General features: G+C 38.9%; 1 protein-coding gene across 1 annotated transcript in view; it reads right to left on the bottom strand.

The window, feature by feature from the left end:
* LOC138875087 (uncharacterized) overlaps window positions 1–15,001 on the bottom strand; it is a 62,120-nt gene extending 47,119 nt beyond the window's left edge. Inside the window, exon 1 of the mRNA XM_070153907.1 lies at window positions 14,892–15,001. Within this exon, the coding sequence (XP_070010008.1) occupies window positions 14,892–15,001 (110 nt within the window). The remainder of the gene's footprint in view (window positions 1–14,891) is intronic.
* Between the last annotated feature and the right edge of the window lie 2,679 nt (window positions 15,002–17,680).

Raw genomic sequence — 17,680 nt, 5'->3', positions numbered from 1 at the left:
CATACTGAAACGGTTAATTAAGGCCAGGATAAAACATGCAACCGTTCAAATACACGGTAGAAGCGTTTAACTGTTAGGTGCATTGCATCCTAACATGCGATTTCTATATGTTAAATGTCTCAAAACTAACAAGCTTGTGGTGTGGGCAAAATTAGCCAGGTTCTGTTCAGGTAGTTGGTTTTGTTGGTATGCAGTGATGAACGGGCAACCTTGCACGCGGCCATAACATTGTACACAAAACCGAGCTGCACCTCCCAGAAATGTCCATCCTTACCAAGCTCTATATAATCCCCAATCAAATATTCCCCAGTACAATCCTCGCCCAAGAGAGCCTTCCAAAAAGAATCAGTTCACCCCTATTGGCAAATCATACTCGATTTTATTCCAAAAGCTAGTCAGGCGAGGTATGCTGCAGTCAGAAGCCCCAAATTGGCCAAACCCCGAGTCCCCCTCGCATCGAGCTAATGCTGCATGTGAATACCACTCTGGATCAGTGGGACACAGTACATAGGGCAGTTGAAGACTTGATTGAAGCTGAAAGAATCGTTCTTCGGGACGAAGAGTCTCCTGTTGTGATGAACAATTAGTTGCCTGCTCACAACACCGGTCCAAGAGTCGGAATGATTTTTGAAAATGAGGAATTTGATCCAGCATTGAAAGCCATTATCTGCATTTCGGTTCAGTGGTTTTCTTGGGGCATATGGTGTCCAGTGAAGGTATTTAGGTTGACCCGAAGAAGATAGAGGCAGTTCAGAGTTGGCCCAGACCTCATCAGCCACAGAGATTTGCAGCTTTCTTGGATTGGTAGGCTATTATCGCCGGTTTGTTCAGGGATTCTCATCTATCGCATCACGCTTGACCAAGTTGACTCAGAAGGGTGCTTTATTTGTATGGTCGGATGAGTGTGAGGAGAGCTCTTAGAAGCTCAAGACAGCCGTGACCACGACTCCAGTGTTAGTTTTGCCATCAGGTTCAGGTTCATATACCATGTATTGTGATGCTTCGAGAGTTGGTATTGGTTGTGTAATGATGCAGGAGGGTAGAGTTATTGCTTATGCTTCTTGTTAGTTGAAGCCCCATGAGAAGAACTACCCCGTTCATGATCTGGAGTTGGCTTCCATAGTTCTATGCATTAAAGATTTGGAGGCACTATCTGTATGGTGTGTCTTGTGAGGTGTTTACTGATCATCATAGCCTCTAGCACTTGTTCAAGTAGAAGGATCTTAATTTGAGGCAGTGGAGATAGTTGGAATTGATAAAAGATTATTATATCACTATATTGTACCATCCAGGAAAGGCCAATGTGGTGGCCGATGCTTTGAGCCGAAGGGTGGTGAGTATGGGGAGTTTGGCATATATTCTAGTTGGGGGGAGACCTCTTGTAGTTAATGTTCAGGCCTTGGCCAATCGGTTCGTGAGGTTAGATATTTTAGAGCCCAGTCGGGTATTGGCTTGTGTGGTTTCTCGGTCTTCCTTATATGATCGCATCAGAGAGAGCCAGTATGATGATCCGAATTTGCTTGTCCTTAAGGACAGAGTTCAACATGATGATGCCAGAGATGTGACCATTGGTGATGATGGGGTGTTGAGGATGCAGGGCCGGATATTTATGCCCAATGTGGATGGGCTTCGGGAGTTGATTCTGGAGGAGGCCCATAGCTCGCGGTATTCCATTTATCTGGGTGCCGCGAACATGTATCAGGATTTGAGTAGCATTATTGGTGGAGGAGAATGAAGAAAGACATTGTGGGATTTGTAGTTCGGTGTCTCAATTGTCAGCAGGTGAAATATAAGAATCAGAGACCGGGTGGCTTGCTTCAGCGGATAGATATTCCAGAGTGGAAGTGGGAGCTGATCACTATGGACTTTGTAGTTGGACTTCCACGGACTTTGAAGAAGTTCGATGCTATTTGGGTGATTATGGATCGGCTGACCAAGTCCGCGCACTTCATTCCTGTGTGTATTACCTATTCTTCAAAGCGGTTAGTAGAGATCCATATCTGGGAGATTGTTCGTTTGCATGGTGTCACAGTTTCCATAATCTCAGATAGGGGGACTTAGTTTACTTCGCAGTTATGGAGGTCTGTGCAGCGAGAGTTGGGTACTCAGGTTGAGTTGAGCACAGCTTTTCACCCTCAGACGAACAGGCAGTCTGAGCGCACTATTCAGATATTGGAGGACATGTTGCGTGCTTGTGTCATTGATTTTGGAGGGTCATGGGATTAGTTTCTACCGCTTGCAGAGTTTGCTTATAACAACAGCTACCAGTCGAGTATTCAGATAGCTCCATATGAGGCTTTGTATGGGAGGCGATGTAGATCTCCAGTTGGTTGGTTCGAGCCGGGTGAGACTAGGCTATTGGGGAGATGGCTTATGAGCTTGCTTTTCCACCTAGCTTGTGGAGTGTGCATCCGGTATTTCATGTTTCTATGCTTCAGAGGTATATTGGAGATCTGTCTCATATTCTGGATTTCAGCATGGTTCAGTTGGATGGTGATTTGACTTATGTTGTGGATCCAGTAGCTATGTTGGGTCGTCAGGTTTGAAAGTTGAGGTCAAAGGATATAGCTTCGGTAAAAGTGCAGTGAAGAGGTCGGCCTATGGAGGAGGCTACCTAGGAGACCGAGCGGGAGATGCGGAGCAGATATCCTCACCTGTTTGAGGCTTCAGGTATGTTTTTTGACTCGTTTAAGGACGAACGTTTGCTTAAGTTGGGGAGGATGTGACGGCCCGGCCAGTAGTCTCATGAGTTACCGCTCCGTTTTCCCATTTCTGCTTCTTATTGCTTTGTTTGTCGATTCTAAATGTGATCAAGTTGGTTGGCTCGGGTTCGGAAATGATTTGGTAAGGTTTGAGACACTTAGTCTCTTTTGAGGAAGCTTAAGTTGGAAAAGTTAATTGGATGTTGACTTATGTGTTAGAGGGCTCGGATGTGAATTCCGATGATTCGGATAGCTTTGGGAGGTGATTTGGGACTTAGGAGTGTGATCGGAATGTGTTTTGGAGGTCCGGGGTAGATTTAGGCTTGAATTGGCGAAATTGGATTTTTGACGTTTTCCAGTTGATAGGTGAGATTTTCATATAGGGGTCGGAATGGAATTTTGAGAGTTGCTTTAGTTCCTTGTGTCATTTGGGATGTGTGTACAAAATTTCAGGTCATTCAGACGTGGTTTGGTTGGGTTTTTGATCAAAAGCGGAATTCGGAAGATTTTTGAAACATAGGCTTGAATCCAATGTGTTTTTTTTTATTCAATATTGTTTGAGATGTTTGAAGATTGGTACAAGTTTGAATAAGGTTATGGGTTATATTTGTGCTTTTGGTTGAGGTCCCGGGGGCCTCGGGGTGATTTCGGATGGTTGACGGAGAGTTTGAGATTTTGTTAAAGCTGCAGATTTTTTTGCTTCTGGTAATTCCGCACCTGCGGATTGGGGACCGTAGGTGCGATGCCGCAGAAGCGGTGAAAGGGACCGCAGAAGCGAAAAATGGCTGGAAAGGCAGGAACCGCAGATGCGGTTGTGGGACTGCACCTACGAAGGCGCAGGTGCGGAATGTTCATCATAGATGCGATTTTGGTCACTTTAATGAAAACTGTAGAAGCGGTTCATTGGCCGCAAATGCGGTACCGCAGAAGCGGGAATTAGGCCACAGATGCGAAATCCCTGCGTCAGAACATATAAATTGTTTCCTTCGCAATTTTTGAGCTATTCCACCATTTTTAAGTCGGCTTTGGAGCTTTTTGGACGATTTTGAAGAAGGATTTTAAGGGAACTTCATTGAGGTAAGGATTTTGGACCTAAAACTCGTTTCTATGGTATTATTTCACGGATAGGCTTGTAATTAATGGAATTTAAGGATCAAAGTTTGGGGAAACTAGGTCTTGGAAACTTAGACCTTTGATTGAGGATTTGAAGGACCATTTGAGGTCGGATTTCAGAACTTTTGATATGTATTTACTCGTGGGGAGATAAGGAATCTATTGATGAAAAAAAATTATCTAATTCCGAGACGTGGGCCCGGGAGTCGAGTTTTGGTAATTTCGGGATTTGTGTTGTAAATTGATTATTTTCGCTTGGGCTTCATTCCCTTAGCATATTTTGACGCCGTAATTCTGATTTTGGATAGATTCGACGAGAGTGGAGGCCGATTCGAGGGGCAAAGGAGTCACGGGCTAGATTTGGACCGGATTGAGGTGAGTAATGATTGTAAATGATGTCCTAAGGTATGAAACCCCGGATTTGCACGGCGTTGTGCTATATTGAGGTGACGCACACACTAGATGATGAGCGTGGGGTCATGCACTGTTGGGGATTGTGACTTAGTTTGTCCCGAATGATTGTTTTACCGCGTATTTGACTGAAAACTATTTGCTATCATCATGTTTTGGGCTGAATGCCATATTTGGGCTTCGTGCCAACTATTTGAACCCTTAGGGAATTTTTATTGATATTTCCTTATGTTTTGACTTTATACTTGAACTCAGTCATGCTATATTCCACTATTTTCATAAATCCGCCATGTTTACTCTGTTTTAACACTTAAATGATCTTTTAAATGATATTTTGGGTTGAGAATCTTGTTTTACTATTGCCCGAGTGACTTGTGAGGATTTTGACTGAGTAAGGCCGAGGGCCTATGTTGTGAGGAAACATTGTCTATGATTATGAAGCCTAGGGCCTAAGATTTATACGCCATGAGATGGCTTGTTGATATGAGGTCGAGGACCTAGTGATGATGCCACGAGATGACTTGATGTTGCGCTTGGGCCGTAAGGGCCCCTCCAGGAGTCTGTACACCCTCAGTGAGCGCGGGTACCCATTGTGATGTGAGATATAGCCCGAGGGCCTGATATTGTTAACATTGTGCCCAAGGGGCAATCCTTTATGTGCTTTTCTGTCTTAGTTGTCTGTCATTTACCTGCTTAATTATTAAAAAGGCATTTCATGAAGTTTCAACTTAATTAAAAATGACTTTACACATTATCACTGCTTCACTGCTTCTACTGGTTTTACTGCTTCATTATAACATGTAATGTGTCTTGCGTGTTTTCATATCTCTTAGTTGTTTATTTATGATTATTACTCACTTAGTTGGAGTACTCACTTTACTTCATGCACCCAGTGTGCAGATTCAGGTGTTACTGATCCTGCCAGCACGAGTTAAGAGCTCCGGCAGACTTCGGAGTCCAGGTGGTAGCTGCTTGGCGTCCGCAGTCCCGTGTTTTTCCCCCTTTATCTCATTTTTATCTCTCGATCAGTTATTCTGTAATAGTTTAGTAGGCATTTTAGACTTGTAGCGTACTGATAGATGCTTATGAATAGTGACACCCCAGTATCAGGCTGTGTTGGGTTGTATTCCGCAAATTGTTCTGTATTGTCACTGCTTACTTTTGGATTTATATCATGTTTAAGACTAAATGCTTATTGTTTAATTTCTTAAAACTGATTTGGAAATATGTCGGTTGGCCTTGTCTTCACGAGAGGTGCCATCACGACTGGGTCCGAGTTTGGGGTCGTAACAATAAATCGATGACTTTCCAACATAGGGTCCCACTCCCTAGTTGATGTCGGCATAACCCGATGACTTTTTCCAACATAGGTCCCACTCCCTAGTTGATGCCGGCATAACCCGATGACTTTTTCCAATATAGGGTCTCACTCCCTAGTTGATACTGGAATAACCCGATGACTTTTCCAACATAGGGTCCCACTCCCTAGTTGATGTCGGCATAACCCGATGACTTTTCCAACATAGGGTCCCACTTTCTAGTTGATGCCGGCATAACTCGATGACTTTTCCAACATAGGGTCCCACTCCCTAGTTGATGCCGGCATAACCCGATGACTTTTCCAACATAGGGTCTCACTCCCTAGTTGATGCTGGCATAACCCGATGACTTTTCCAACATAGGGTCTCACTCCCTAGATGATGAGCGTGGGGTCATACATTGTTGATGATTGTGACTTAGTTTGTCCCGAATTATTGTTTTACCGCGTATTTGACTGAAAACTATTTGCTATCATCATGTTTTGGGCTGAATGCCATATTTGGGCTTCGTGCCAACTATTTGAACCCTTAGGGAATTTTTATTGATATTTCCTTACTGTTTTGACTTTATACTTGAACTCAGTCATGCTATATTCCACTATTTTCATAACTCCGCCATGTTTACTCTGTTTTAACACTTAAATGATCTTTTAAATGATATTTTGGGTTGAGAATCTTGTTTTACTATTGCCTGAGTGACTTGTGAGGATTTTGACTGAGTAAGGCCGAGGGCCTATGTTGTGAGGAAACATTGTCTATGATTATGAGGCCTAGGGCCTATGATTTATACGCCATGAGATGGCTTGTTGATATGAGATCGAGGACCTAGTGATGATGCCACGAGATGACTTGATGTTGCGCTTGGGCCGTAAGGGCCCCTCCAGGAGTCTGCACACCCTCAGTGAGCGCGGGTACCCATTGTGATGTGAGATATAGCCCGAGGGCCTGATATTATTAACATTGTGCCCAAGGGGCAATCCTTTATGTGCTTTTCTGTCTTAGTTGTCTGTCATTTACCTGCTTAATTATTAAAAAGGCATTTCATGAAGTTTCAACTTAATTAAAAATGACTTTAGACATTATCACTGCTTCACTGCTTCTACTGGTTTTACTACTTCATTATAACATGTAATGTGTCTTGCGTGTTTTCATATCTCTTAGTTGTTTATTTATGATTATTACTCACTTAGTTGGAGTACTCACTTTACTCCATGCACCCCGTGTGCAGATTCAGGTGTTACTGATCCTGCCAGCACGAGTTAAGAGCTCCGGCAGACTTCGGAGTCCAGGTGGTAGCTGCTTGGCGTCCGCAGTCCCGTGTTTTTCCCCCTTTATCTCATTTTTATCTCTCGATCAGTTATTCTGTAATAGTTTAGTAGGCATTTTAGACTTGTAGCGTACTGATAGATGCTCATGAATAGTGACACCCCAGTATCGGGCTGTGTTGGGTTGTATTCCGCAAATTGTTCTGTATTGTCACTGCTTACTTTTGGATTTATATCATGTTTAAGACTAAATGCTTATTGTTTAATTTCTTAAAACTGAATTGGAAATATGTCGGTTGGCCTTGTCTTCACGAGAGGTGCCATTACGACTGGGTCCGGGTTTGGGGTCGTGACAATAAATCGATGACTTTCCAACATAGGGTCCCACTCCCTAGTTGATGTCGGCATAACCCGATGACTTTTTCCAACATAGGTCCCACTCCCTAGTTGATGCTGGCATAACCCGATGACTTTTTCCAATATAGGGTCTCACTCCCTAGTTGATACTGGAATAACCCGATGACTTTTCCAACATAGGGTCCCACTCCCTAGTTGATGTCGGCATAACCCGATGACTTTTCCAACATAGGGTCCCACTCTCTAGTTGATGCCGGCATAACCCGATGACTTTTCCAACATAGGGTCCCACTCCCTAGTTGATGCCGGCATAACCCGATGACTTTTCCAACATAGGTCCCACTCCCTAGTTGATGCCGGCATAACCCGATGACTTTTTCCAATATAGGGTCTCACTCCCTAGTTGATACTGGAATAACCCGATGACTTTTCCAATATAGGGTCTCACTCCCTAGTTGATGCTGGCATAACCCGATGACTTTTCCAACATAGGGTCTCACTCCCTAGTTGATGCCGGTATAACCCGATGAATTTCTAACATAGGGTCTCATTCCCTAGTTGATGCCTTCCAACATAGGGTCCCACTCACTAGTTGATGCCCGCATAACCCGATGACTTTTCCAACATAGGGTCCCACTCCCTAGTTGATGCCGGCATAACCCGATGACTTTTTCCAACATAGGGTCTCACTATCTAGTTGATGCCGGCATAACTCGATGACTTTTTCAACATAGGGTCCCACTCCAAAGTTGATGCCAACATAGGGTCTCCACTCCCTAGTTGATGCCAGCATAACCTGATATCAGCCTAACCTGATGCCAACATAGGGTCACCACTCCCTAGTTGATGATTTTCCAATAATAGGGTCTCTAATCCCTAGTTAATTTCATTTTAGATATAGGGTATCCACTTCCTAATCTCTTTTTCCCAAGGATATACAATCCTGATTTTATTGCTTTCAATAATGAAGTAGTATAGAGTTTTGATTACAAATAACTCATGAAATTTTCCTAATGAAAGCTGGGGCAGAAAAATATTCGTTCGTTTGTTTTGGTGTCTGAGCAGGTTATACCTCGAGACACAGGGTTCGAGACAACCAAAAGAATAAGTCTCAATTTAGAATAAAAAAAAAGAAGAAAAGAAAAAGAAGTGAGCGCAAAGTGTAGAAGCGGAGAAAAGATGTGGACTGCTCAAGACATGATTGAAATCACAAGCTTTGCATGTCCCGTCTTGATCCAAAAAAGCTGAAGAAGATTGAACCAGCACCTGCAGCTAACAAGCATCAAGATTCAGATCAGAGTCTGCGTGAAGAACCAGCGAAGACTCAAGATCAAGCTTCAGAAGACTCATAGATATGAATCTTGTAACTCGTAGGTGATAGGTTTAGTTAGTCTTTACATTTTGATTTTGGTATAATAAGGAGCTAAGAAAGCAGTAAAAGCAGCAACAGTAGTGAAATCACAGCTTCTCGGTAGTCCCAGCTACCAAAATTTCCAGAACTACACTAACCTGATTCCTGTAAAGCCAAGGATATGTAGGCAACCTCCGAAGTAAGGTTCGGTCAGAATTTTTCAAAAAAAAATGATTCCCATGAAGTTTCAAATAGGCAAAAATTGCTCGTAATTGCTCTTTTTATCTTTGCCCAAAAACTCTTTATGTTTCCGAGCAAAGAGGGGCAGTTGTGAGTACCTAAATTTTGCCCCACATGAAAATAACTCCTAAAAATAGACCAAAAAATAATTTTAGTGGATTTTAGAAGTTTTTCTTTATTTAGTTGTGTTTCATGCATGTTTAATATTTTAAAATCATGAGGGATAAAACATAAAAATTGTCACATTCTAATTTCATGTCATCTTAAGTTTAATTTGCATTTTTAGGAATTAGTTACTCTTTAATTGTTAGAATTAATACATAAAAAATCAAACAAATTAATTCATCCATTTGTCATTAGATAAATAGAATTTTCTAATAAGATTTAAGTTAGGTCTTAATTTAGGATTTAATTTGTTAGAATTTTAAAATCAAAAGAAAACAAAGAAAAAGAAGTAGATTTGGTCTTTTAATTTCGTTTAGGTCAGCTTAATTTGAAGCCCAAAAATCCCAAATAACCTCATTACCCACACACTAGCCCAATTGTTATTAGTCCAATACCCATTCCCTACCATTAAAATAACCTTCACCCTACACACATTAAAAGACCTAGCTAAGACTTAAATGAGATCAGATCCCCCCCCCCCCCCAACCTAGCCCTAGTCTCTATGCTTCAGCGGCCAGAGCGCCTCTCTCTCTCTCATCTTCAACAAAAGAACGGCGCACCCCCTCCCTCTTTCCCTTCACTCTCTCTCTCTCTCTCTCTCTCTGAACACAAACGGGAAATTCAAGCAGCCTTCTTCCTCTAACCAAAGCAAGAGCCCCCTCCTCTAACCAAGAATCTTAGCCAGATTTGCAAAAAAAAGTGGGCAAAAAAAGAAACAAGGCAAAAGGAAAGCAACTCGAAAAGGGATCTTTTGTAAATACAGTTGTTCATCTTCAATTTTCTGGCTTTCAAACCTCAATTGGTCAAAAATCGTTGCTGGCTACTGCTATTTCTTGTTGACTGTGACAGATCTCCATCAGTTTCTCTGGTTCAATTTCTATTTGGTTTACAGTGATTTCTTTTAAACATCAAGTAAGTTCTATGACCTCCATGTATTTGTACATGCAAATTGATAAATGAAATCTGATATTTTGTCATACTAAATGTGGCTGATGAGTTCAATATGCTTATTCTATGATTTGGTGTTGCTGATGTTTTGTTTTATCAGTTAGTATGTTGCTTAGTAATAAAATTAGTGAGGTTAAATTGTAATATTTGAATTGAATTCATTTGTTATAACAGTAGCTTTCTAATTTAGTAGTTGAAATAGAAGCAAGATCAACGCTCAGCACGTTCATGTCTCGACTTTATTTGTTTTGTAAAGTACTAAATTGATGGGTTGTAAATGTAAGTGCTCTTAAGCGAGACTCTGAGTTTTTAATGTGTCAGAGAGTAGGATTTTTTTTTGGCTATAGAATTATGATTTAAGAGGAGGGAATTGATGAAGTTGTATCATGTATTTACATTGTCTAAATGTAGGCACAGTCTGCAGTTTTTAAGGCTTTAATTGTTTGCTTCCGAATTATTTGTTCCGATCAACTTGCGTACAAGAGATGCTCTGGGTCAACTTTTTTTTTCTCGCTTTAATTTCTCTCTTTGTAAATTTAAGTAGTTGTAATACATTTGCTTTTTCCGTGGTCTCCATTTTTACTTTTCGTGAATGAAGTTGTGTTCTTAAATATATTTCTTGACTCTCACATTAAATTTCATATCCATAAGTCATGGCCTCACAATAATCTCATAGTAGTCTTAGAAAGAATAATTCATGAACATCGTAGCTTGCTTTAGGCACAATTAATAATAACTCATCACTGCTATGGGTACGGTTCCCATGGCATGGTCGTGATGCCTAATCCCCAATTCGAGTGTGCATTTCATGTGACCTAACCACAACTTCGAATAATATTAAAATAAATATATTGTAAATCGTGTGTGCATTTCATGTGACGCGATTTGCAATATGTACAAAAACAACGAGTGCACGACATCGTGACTCGTTCAAATAATTCCATAAATAAATAAAAGCGGTAATAAAGTTAAAATTTCACAATAGGCTTAAAACATCTAATAAATCAGATAAATTGTATTGATCAAAGTAGATTTTCTTTCGTATCTCTTTCTTCTTGCCTTGCCAGAAATATAATTAGTAATTAGGGAGTAAAAGAATAATTTCTTAGATTGGATACAATGCACGAAAAAGGGATTTAAATAATAAAATTATTTGTAACCGCAACCCTAATAAATCTCCTGCCTATTACACCCTTTAATTGTGTTTTCTACATGTTACGCTAAGAATGTGTAATTGATCGAGGAATTACAATAAATACTGTTTTATAAGAGACTCACGACCCCAAATCCCACCAAAGTCGTGTTGGCGCCTAACACCGCTTGCTAGCAAGCCAACCTTCAATATACAGAAAGAAACTTCAATAACAATAAGGAAATAAACTCAAAAGCGGAATGAGATAAATAACAGTAGCAATATAGTGGTACAACTAAAATACCATCCCAGAACGTGTGTCAATGAGTACATAAGCTCTATAGAGTAAATAATACAATTGTCTGAATAATAATACAATATTATCTGAAGTACATAAAGAATAATAACAAAAGTAAAGGAAAGCAGTGCTACCTTGAAATCACCAATAAGGACCAGTGCAACTCCCGACAATCAGCTCTATCAGCAGCAGCTGGATCTGTACATAAAGTGCAGACTGTAATATGAGCACAACCAATCTTATATACTCACTAAGTATCAAGCCTAACCTCGAATTAAAGATAGTGACGAGATTAGCAAAGTTCGCTACTCACTTTCAACAGTCAACAAACAGGAAATAGGCATCCTTTCCAATCAAATATGTTAAAGCAACAACAACAACATCAAATATGTTAAATCAAATATGTTAAAGCATCAATAACAACAACAACAACAACAACAATATCCTTTCCAATCAAATATGTTAAAGCAACAACAACAACAATAATAAAGGAAAACAACTTCAATTTATTCACGTTAACATGAAATAAGCATCCTTTCCAATCAAAAATGTTAAAGCATCATCATCAACAGCATCAACAACAACAACAACAACAACAATAATAATAATAATAATAATAATAATAATAATAATAATAATAATAATAATAATAATAATAAAGGAAAGCTTCAACTTATTCACGTTAACATGAAATAGGCATCATTTCCATTCAAATATGTTAAAGCATCAATTTCAGGATATAAAGTTTCAATTAGCATGAAGAAGATGTATTTCTATGCCCACATAATAAGTAACAATGCCAAATCAATAAACTAACAGTGAAATCATAAAATAAGTACACTCTCAACACTGCACGAGTGCCTGGAATAAAGCCCCTCACTCATCACATACCAAGTGCCAGCACTTATAAGGCCCAAAGCTCATGGGTTATCACCAGATTCTAGAGGGGCGGACCTAGCCCAAGCTCTGATGATCCGAACAAAAGTAAACGGAACCTAAGTGTCCCGGTGCATGCATCACCTCAACATCAATAACACTTAGCTCAATAGGGGGCCTAACGTAAGCATCACCTCAATATCAATATCAATATCAATACGACTCTAATAACCCAGCTAAGTCAATAATCCGTTTAAATCACAATATAACAATATCTAACAGTGTCAGAAATCAATATAACGCGAATTATACCAATGTGCCACAGATCCACTAATACTCATAGTACTCAAGTAAGGAAACCAACATGTGAGATGACATGTAAGAAGTGTACAAAAATGGTGAATTAACATGCAGATATAATATCATGACTGAAAGTATGACTAAAATCAAGGCAAACAGCTCAATATAGCAAACTAGCTCAAGCATGTCTCAAATGGATAAGCATATGGCCTAGACATAAGTTCTAACATGAATAATAGCTCAACAGTCATACAAGTAGAGAAAACATGGTAACACAAAGGTAAGATAGAAAAATAAGGCACATAATAGCCTAAGGTATAACCAGATCATGATATTCGTGGTGGACGCATATACACTCGTCGCCATGTACGTGTTTCACCCCCAACACATAGCAAGCATCATAATCTACAGGAAAATATACCCTAAAGCCAAGCCTAGGCTTGATACTTACCATAAAGCATAGGAATCGATACTTCAAAAAGTCAATTCCATGTGAATCAACCTCCAAACAACTTGAATCTAGTCAAACATAACTCAATAACAGCAAACAATGATATAGGAATCAATTCCAAATAATAAATCTTTAATCTTTATCATATAGCAAAAAGCCAACCAAAAATTCATTCGGGGCCCAATTCCCAAAACCTGACAAAAGTAAATAATTCTGACTACCCATTCGAATACGACTCCCAATATACAAGTTTCATCCAAATTCAACTTCGAATCAAGATTCAAATCTCCGTTCCACTCTCAAAAATCGTAATCAAAACCCCCAAGTTTCTCCTTCAAACCACATAATCTATGAGTAATAATCCATGGGTAAACAAGAGATAATGTTAAAATCAAACAGAAATCACTTACCCTTTTGACTTGTATAAAAATTCCCTTCAAAAATTACCCATCTCCAAGTCTAGGGCTCAAAACATAAAATAGTTAGTTTAAGTGTCTAATTAGACAACTTATAATTTTTCCCATGATACCCTTCGCGAACACGGCCCAAACCTCGGGTTCGCGAAGCACAATCCGCCCCTAGACCAAAAAGGCTCTTCGCGAATACGGTCTGTCACTCATGAATGTGATGCTCAAGGTCCACAAGCATATGCGAATATGGTGGCTCTTTCACGAACGCATAGGTCAAACGTCTGGCTAAACCCCAACCTGCCTTACGCGAAGGCAACGCCGGCCTAAGAGCGAATGCAAAGGCCAAGTTTTCTCACCCACCGTGAATGCGACCCCTATGTCGCGAATGCAAAGAAGAAAAACATTTGCCCCCCAAACAAGCCTATGTGATTGCGAAGTACACTAGACACCAGCAGTCTTCAGCTATCCAATCAAGCTCAAATGATCTGAAGTCCATCCGAGTAAGGAAAAATTATATTTTTCTTTTTGATAAAGGTAAAATCAATATGGTAAATATGTTGTCCTTCCTTCAAGTGATAGGAAAATCAAATATGGTAAGAAAATCAGGACAAACACCCAATAATTATCCCTATTGGCCTGAATTTTCTGACAAAATAAACTTGATTCACCTTCTTAACATAACCTTCAACATGTTGCATCTCCAAGTATCCACCATAAAGTTTGTCTCAATACGAGTAACACTCTAATTAAATTTCTCCGACAAAAATAATGATTATCATCAAATAGATTGCGGCTAGAACCAAATCTGCCATGATCAACCTATCTTCAACCTTGCTCTGATACCACTTTTTAGGATCGAAATAATTAGGTGTCATGAAGAAGCTAACAAACCAAACCTTAAACGACAATATATCCGAGAATAAAAGAGAAATATATCAAAAGAGACACAGACATTTAACGTGGTATGGTCGATTGACCTGCGTCTGTAAGTGGAGATGAGCAATCCACTATATAAAAGAAAATACAACATATAGAGAGAACGACCTCACAAAGAGGCACACACAAATTGGAGGCTAACACTTATCCTGAAATTCTCCCATAAACAAGACTCTCAAATACCTTATAGCTACATTGTGGATGTACATAAAAGAGAAATATATCAAAAGAGACAGACATTTAATGGGTTTGGTCGATTGACCTACGACTGTAGGCGGAGATGAGTAATCCATTATATAAAAGAAAGTACAAGATATCGAGAGAATAATTAATCTCACAAAGATGCACACACAAATGGCGGGTTAACGCTTATCCTGAAATTCTCCCCCTAAACAAGACTCTCAAATACCTTATAACTACATTGTGGATGCACTAAATGAGAAGGAGAGATTCTCAATTTATAGAAGTCCAAAACATTTTCCTCCCAAAAAAAGAACTAGCCAAATATAAAAAAATTATATATTTTTTTTAACAAAAGATAAAAATAATTATGATAAATATGTTGTCCTTCCTTCTTAGATATAAAAATCATATGCAGTGAGAAAACTAGCACCTACCAAAATATCGCTAACTGTCCAAGAATCGACACATCTACAATCATTTTCTTTTTCTGATACTGAACACAATAATTTGAATGCATGAAAACATAGCTATCATTGATAGCCATCGCCGTAATTGTCATCCAAACTAGATTCTCTAAACAATTGTGTGTAGTATATATAATAATAAATTAGAAAGATTCGATGAATATGTTCAGTTTCTTTAATCAACGAAAATGGTCATGATCATTGTCCAGCAATTACTCATAATGCCGTAGCCACTAGACACCAAGAATAGAAATGTGTGCTTCAAAGTTGACATTTTTGACTCTTACCGAATTCCCAGTGTCAACTTTATTGGTGCTCCACTTGTGTTTGTTGTGAGTCAACATCCACCATTTTCATCCACAAATTCCTTCTCGGATAATGAGTTAAAAAACCCCTTCCCCTAATTAATTGAGCTAAGTCGTCGTGGCATATTAAGAGCGTAAATATTTGTATTATTGTACCAAGTTAAATTGTCTATACTAATTTTTCATATAAACTTGAAATTATTTAAGAAATAAAATAATATTTACCTCTGTTAATATATTAATATTTAATACAAATTATTATTTATATTAATATATTCAAAAAGAATATTACGTTAATTTATATTTGAAAATAATTTTAATTTTAATTTTTTTATTTTATTTTTTATTAGAAAACCTTATTATTCACACAAATATTATGACATATTTAAAATTATAAACTCAAAATATATTTATCTTTTCTTAAAATTGCATTAAGTTAAAATAACTTAATTTATTGACACAGAAGAAATAACTTAATATTACCGATTATATAGATAGTAGCAGTATATGTGACTAATTAAACTCTAATGAATACGAGCCATGGACCTTTATTTCTTCATCACACTCTACCCCAATAAACTACCCTCCCCACACCTCCCTCCCCCTCCCCCCCCCCAAAAAAAAAGCCCATTCTTTCATTAGAAGCGGGGGCAGAGTGTGGTGTTGGAAATGTCAAAAGCCCACATCGGTGGGTGACATATTTGGTTTGAATTTTTTCCCTATAAAAGAAGACATAATGTTTAGGATTTAAACACACCTCTTATGCCTTCTTATCTTCTTAAAGTATTTGTATCTTCTCTCTTTAGTATTATTTTACTTGTATTTTTGGTGTGGAATAAAATATTAGTTGTGTCCGAGGAAGTAGGAAAAATTGGCCGAACCTCGTAAATTCTGGTGTTCCTTTTATTGTTGTATTATTGTCTTATTTATTATTTAGTGGCTGCCATAATTTTTGGTATAGTAGTTGTGACTCATTCACACTATATATATTTGGCTTCTGCAACAATTGGTATCAGAGCCAAGGTACTGTCTAAGTATGATCTCTGGTTGCAGCATAGTCTGATCTACCACATCAGAAAAGATTTATCTTGGTAACTGAGTCAAGGTTCTGTCTGAGTATGCTCTGTGGTTGCAGCTTAGTCTGATCTTCCATACCAGAAAGGAAATAATCTTGATTTGTGTCGTCAATTATTAAATAATATTTGTGTTAAAGATGATAGACAATAAACAAGAAGAATCTACATCAAGTGTCAACAATACGTCATCATTGGCATTTTCGCTTATGACAAGAATTGTGTCAAATGCGAAATTTGCGGTAGAAATTTTTGACGGGTCAGGACATTTTAGGATGTGGAAAGGCGAGGTTCTAGATGTCCTTTTTCAACAAAGGCTAGATCTTGCTATTGAAGAAAAGAGACCAGATGTTATTGGAGAAGAAGATTGGAGAATTATCAACCGTGTTCCTTGCAGTACCATTCGATCCTACCTTGCTAGAGAGCAGAAATATCCATACACAGAAGAAACTTCTGCAAGTAAATTATGGAAAGCACTGGAGGATAAATTTTTGAAGAAAAACAGTCAAAATAAATTGTACATGAAGAAGAGACTGTTTCGCTTCACTTATGTTCTTGGTACCACGATGAATGAACATATCACTAGTTTCAATAAGTTGGTCACATATTTGTAAAATATGGATCAACTTTTGATGATGGTGACTTGGCCTTGATGTTGTTGGGGTCACTTCCTGATGAGTACGAGCACCTTGAAATTACTCTACTCCATTGGAATGATGAAATTTCTCTCAGAGAAGTTTATTCGGCTTTGTACAACTATGAACAAAGAAAGGGAGAAAAATAGAAGGGCGGAGAAGTAGAAGCACCGGTTGTGAGGGGTTGTCCTTAAAATCAAACGAGGACAAAGAAAGGAAGATCCAAGTCAAGATCTAGACCCAGCAAAGATGAATGTGCCTTTTGTCTAGAAAAGAGGAACATGAAGAAAGACCGTCCGAAGTTGAAGAATATGGCCAAACATAACAATGGAAAGGCCATTATGGATTCAAATGTAGTTGATGGTGATGATTCAGACTTCTCATTAGTTACAACAGAGCCATCAACATCATCAGACATATGGTTGATGGACTCAGCTTGTAGCTATCATATGTGTCCCAACAGGAACTGGTTCGTGGATTTTCAAGAAGGAGAATATGGAGTCGTCCACACAGCGGATAACAGCCCTCTTACCTCATATGGCATTACTTCAATAAGATTAAAGAACCATGATGGAATGATCATAACATTAACAGATGTTCGATATGTACCGAGTTTGAAGAAAAATCTCATCTCTGTGGGAGCCCTAGAATCAAAAGGGTTCAAAATCATTGCAGAAAATGGAGTGATGAGAGTATGCTCCGGTGCACTAGTGGTAATGAAGGCCAATCGGAAACAATAACATGTA

The sequence above is a fragment of the Nicotiana sylvestris genome, chromosome 8 (genome assembly GCF_000393655.2).
Source record: "Nicotiana sylvestris chromosome 8, ASM39365v2, whole genome shotgun sequence".
Taxonomy (NCBI): Eukaryota; Viridiplantae; Streptophyta; class Magnoliopsida; order Solanales; family Solanaceae; genus Nicotiana; species Nicotiana sylvestris.
This window is presented reverse-complemented; position numbering and strand designations above follow the sequence as displayed.